Source organism: Microchirus variegatus, assembly GCF_963457635.1.
Source record: "Microchirus variegatus genome assembly, chromosome: 7".
NCBI classification, from domain to species: Eukaryota; Metazoa; Chordata; class Actinopteri; order Pleuronectiformes; family Soleidae; genus Microchirus; species Microchirus variegatus.
Window position 1 is genome coordinate 2,944,825 of NC_139808.1, and position 5,029 is coordinate 2,949,853.

Genomic DNA, 5,029 nt, shown 5'->3' on the forward strand with positions numbered 1-5,029 from the left:
CTTGATGTACAGCATATATATATATATATATATATATATAAAACCAATCAGATGTAATCATTTTACAGTAGAAGATCTTCCACTGACATTTTTCAAACAAAAACCTGGAAATAAATGGAAATAAAACACATTCAACTTTTAATTAGCTATTATTAAAAAGACATTAAAAACAATTGTTAAATCACAATATTTTTGGCCTCCCCCCCCCCCCCCCTTTTAATCACAAGAGGAATCCCTAATCACACTCAAAATACAACAATAATTACATGTAAGGAGAAAAAAAAAATAATACACGTGGCTAATGAATAAAACAGAAAGGGTGTCCGATGTTTTACAACAGTTACAGTGCCTCAAATACCAACCTTGAAAATGGGGTTTAAAAACATAATTCACTGGTTAAGTCATCAGTCCATTTAACAAAGAGATATTTCGCCAGACGTTCCTATTGTAACTCAGGCATCTTGTTGTCGTACTGTGGCGGCGGCGTGATGGGTTCAATGGTGACCGGGTTCTGTGTGGGGCTGCGGATTTGGAGACGGAAGTCTTTCAGGTGCAATTTGTCCGACTTGATCCTCCTCACCCGCAGGGGGCGCAGCAAGCGGCTGGCTCGGCTGGCGCTGCGAGTGGGCACGCTGGGGTTCGGCGCGAGGCCGGGAGGGTCGGCCGCAGCAGCATCAGCAGCGGCAGCAGCAGCCTGCGGGGGAGCTGCCGAGGCCTCGTTCAGAGGGCTGTCCTCAGCGGGATTGTTCGTGGGCTCCCGTCCCTCGTTTTCCACGGCCTCGATGATGTCCTCGTACGACGGCAGCTGGGAGGTGCTCATCCGGAGGTTGCTCTGGCGGACGGGGTAGTTGCCGCTAGTGACGACCTCGTCGTAGCTCGGCACGCCGTACGAGGTTGGATCCACGGGTCTGGAAAGTAGTGTAAGAAAGAAGAAGAAAAAAAGGTGACCTTCAGAAAGCTTCTTTCTTCATGAGACAAATAAACTCTTCTTTTTTGGTTTTCTAAAAGTTATTATTTATGAGATTTTGCCACCTTTCATCTGACATAATGTGGCACTTAGAGCCGCAACTTATGATTATTTTCACAATCGATTAATCGTTTGGTCCATAAAACGTCGATCAGTGTTTGTCAAAACCTGGACATGACGATGTTCTCGAATGTCTTTGTTTTGTCCACGAACCAAAATGATTCACTTTTAATGATTTCTTTGTCATGTGGAGCGAAGAAACAAAGAAAATATTCACATTTAAGAAGCTAAAACAATCGGAAATCTTGTTTTAATCATAAAAAAAAGCTTCAAACTGATAAATCGATTATCAACATAGTTGATGATTAATTTAGTAATCGATCAATAGTAAATTCATTGTCCCAGCTCTAGATGTTACACATTTTCATTGCGATCAAACAGTGATATTCGCCGTTAAAGCAGTAGTATGTAACTTTTGAGATCCGAAATGTCGTACGATTATTTGTTTCTCGCGACCTTCGTCCTAAAATGGGCTCTGTCAAGCAATACTATCAGACCTGACTGCGGAAGCGTTTGTGAATACAGTGGCCGCACATGGGCTAAATGTGGGCAAGAGGCATTTATCTCCGTCAAAGTGATGAAGATGAAGGTTTTTTGAGGAGCAGAATTCACTTGTGGGACTTTTCACGGACACCTCATCGTGATTTCACTCGTACTCCGACCCGTCTCGACATAAAACAAATCGCTTCCTGTATGCTGCACGGGAACGTCACCGTGGCGACACGAGATATAGCCGCTGTTACACGGACAGAGCTGTGTAGGTTAGCTTATAAAAGTAGGTTTAACAAGCCTCATGTGAACTAGCTTAGCTTATTAGCTTATTTCCAATTTAGCATTGTAGCAGTGTAAATCACTCACTCTGCCTGCTGCCCAGCCACGTGGTCCATGAAGGGAGCATTTACCGCCGCAGGCTCGTCCGGACTGTTGCGTGCTCTCCTCTTGTTCCTCACTCCGAGGCAGATGGACAAGAGCAGCATGGCCGCGCCGACCCCGACCAGCACCATGGCCACCGACGAAGACTTTGTGTGATCCGTTTCCTCCTCCTCGTCGTCGCTCCCGGGGTCCGTGGAGTTGCCCGACGGCGCGGCGGAGCCGCCCGAGGCCTCGCCGTCCATCGGTATCACCGTCCACACGATCATGACGACGCCCAGGGCGATCAGTCCGACTCCCAGGGCGCACAGGGCGTAGTGGGCGCCCGAACCGGTGCCCTGCGTCCTGGAGGAGCGGTTCTCTTGGTCGTTGTTCCTGCCGCATATTCCTCGACTAGAGCACATCCCTGAAGGAGAAACCGCAACACAGACGAGCGTCAAAATAGTGACAAGATATGAGAGATAAAGAGCTCCAAACAGATCTGGACCGCTCCGACACTGAGAAACCACTGAGAAAGAGCAATTTCAGGGTATAAGAGTACTAGAGTAGGGAAAAAGTACACTGTGTGGTTCTGCAAAAATATGATACTGATGAATATCCTCTGTAAAAATAATGAGGTGTAATTCAAGATACATTTTGTTTACTGAACTGGATTTCCAACGCAGTGCCTTGCTCTTTTGACTTCGATTTCCCCAAACACAACACTGACCAAGGCTTAAAGGTGCATTATGTAATAAATCTAAAGCAACTGGCCATAAAATCCTCCTAATATGTCACAGAGACTCAGGAATAATGTTCATATAACAAACTGAACTCACCAACAACAACAACAGTGCAGACAAAATATTTGCATTAAAAAAAAAAACATTTTGCAGACTGCAAATCATGTTTACAGTAGAGTCTCAGCTGCCGAGCAACCACGTGGTGCCAGTTACGTCAGAAAACGAAACCTAAAAGACCTCGGTGTTTTGAATTTGAATGTAGTAACCGTTTTTTGGCCACATTCTTACATGTGGCGCCTTTAAGGAAGCTTCACAGACATTACCACACAATCACAAACAGTCACACCGTCTGATCCACGCCAAAATCATTCAGTCTGCAGACTCAAGCTCCCAAACTATTAATTCTGTACGCCACACAATAGCCTTCCTGTTGCACCAAATAAAAAAAAAAACAGTTGTGCTTTATCTGGCTGTTTCTGTAGTGAATAATGGTGCCCATTTAAGGTTGTTATTAAAGCAAACAGCGCTGCTGAGTTAGAAACAGTAGGAGTGCGATACACAGTACGGTGAGAAAACAGGTTGTGGGAACATAAGTGCAGTGGTTGGTCCACACATGTCCTAACATGACAAATGCTACACACTGAGAGGAATGACTCACTCCACGCTACGAACAGAAACACGGTGACGATGACGGTATTTTAGAAGAGCAATTAGAAAGCGTGTAAACATAGCACTCGACATTGGAATATTCTTTGTTTAACTGGCTGTCATCAACTTACAATACTGTTGCGGTATCACATATCAAAAGTGTGCTGTCATTCGATATAAAACTCGATCTCATCGGCGTGACCGAGCCAATTAGCACGCAGCGAGCCGTTTGAACGGCGCTTGTTATTGTCCGTCTCCAGACGTGAAGGAAGTTAACACCTTGATTAATTAAGGCGATGTCGAAATCTAAAGTGACACAACAAATGTGATTAAAACCCCGAAGAGTGCACGGGGATCGTCAGACGACTTGAAGACGATCGGGCCAGCTAAAATTAAAGGATTTTACTGTAACTCGTGATGTAATATTCTGTCAAATGGGGGATTTTATTCATTTGGTATAAGGATGCATCTGTATCGAAACATTTCCTCATCTTTGTCCACTTTCCTAGTTTTAAAACAACACTTTCTTTGTCCCATTTAAAGGGGACAGAAGACGGAAGTGTGATTCTTGCATGTTACGCATCACAACACGCCCCAAAGTGCACAACCCACCTGGCAATTTGAGCCAGTCTCCACGGTGGATGATCCACATATTTGATTTGGCAGAGGTTCTTATGCCGGATGCTCTTCCTGATGCAACCCCTCCCTTGTTCCATCCAGACATGTGACCGGGGCACAAGGAGCACACTGGATGGAGGCCCCCTTGTGGCTGGAGGTCAATTTAGATTGTCATAGAATAGAATGAGCCATGAGAAACAACTGTGTGGTACCTTTACTCTGGGGAAGCCCAGCCCTTGACCTGGCAACCGGTATTTATAAATCACCTCAACTTGGTGCTGAAACAACATGAAACTAAACACCGTCTGCTCTTCAGTTTCAGCGGAATCGCAGACGGAGCTTTTACGTCGAAGAAGATCGCCGAGCAGAAACTAATCATGGGCTCGATGGGAGACGTAAAGGAATCGTGGCATTATGTGCTCACAGACTCTTCATTTATCAACGGTGTAAGATGGGGAAGAAAAATCAATATTCACATCACTGCGTAAAATTATCGACGAGCAGAAACAATTGCAGGTCTTTATTACAGTATATCGAGCCGTCCTTCATAAACAATTAGTCTATAAAGCCGTGGAATAAAGTGAGTCAATACTTAACCATTACCTGCTGCTGCTGCTGCTGCTGTGTCCAAAAAAGGCTTTAATCATTGAACAACATCTTTCTCGCTCAGGATTTTAAACATAACGCGTTTCCCACTAAGCACGTTAGCGGTGCGCATAAATTCCGGTTAATTAGCCCAACCCTTCGCGCGGAGCACGCCCTGCAATTTACGGTGTAATGCTTTTGTTCTAAAGTACAAACGAGGGGATGGGCAGGGAGGGGGAAGATGCTAATGCAGCGCTCCCTGAACGCTGCTGCTGCTGCTGCTGCTGCTGCATATGCATGACTCAGTGAGGCTGCGAGGCCAAGTTCCGGTTTAATAGACGATGCTACTTATATGCTGGCATCAGTGAATGAAGCAGGTGATTCTGGCTCTTTCGTGCTGATATTTAACTTTTCTGCTAATTCAGCTTTTTTTTCCGTCCCTTAATGAGCGTGTTTAAAAAACACAGAGGCTCAGCAATTTGGAATATTTCACAGAACTTTTCATGGAATACGGCCGTGAAAGGGCAATCATTTGGAATCGCTGTCATTTCGGTTAACG

The 5,029-nt window shown here is 45.0% G+C and overlaps 1 protein-coding gene across 1 annotated transcript; it reads right to left on the reverse strand.

The window, feature by feature from the left end:
- Positions 1-442: 442 nt before the first annotated feature.
- On the reverse strand, positions 443-2,301 carry tmem51b (transmembrane protein 51b; the record flags this gene model as incomplete). Its single annotated transcript, XM_083892781.1, has 2 exons — positions 443-908; positions 1,886-2,301. 2 exons carry the CDS (start codon positions 2,299-2,301, stop codon positions 443-445), a joined length of 882 nt encoding a protein of 293 aa, XP_083748907.1.
- Between the last annotated feature and the right edge of the window lie 2,728 nt (positions 2,302-5,029).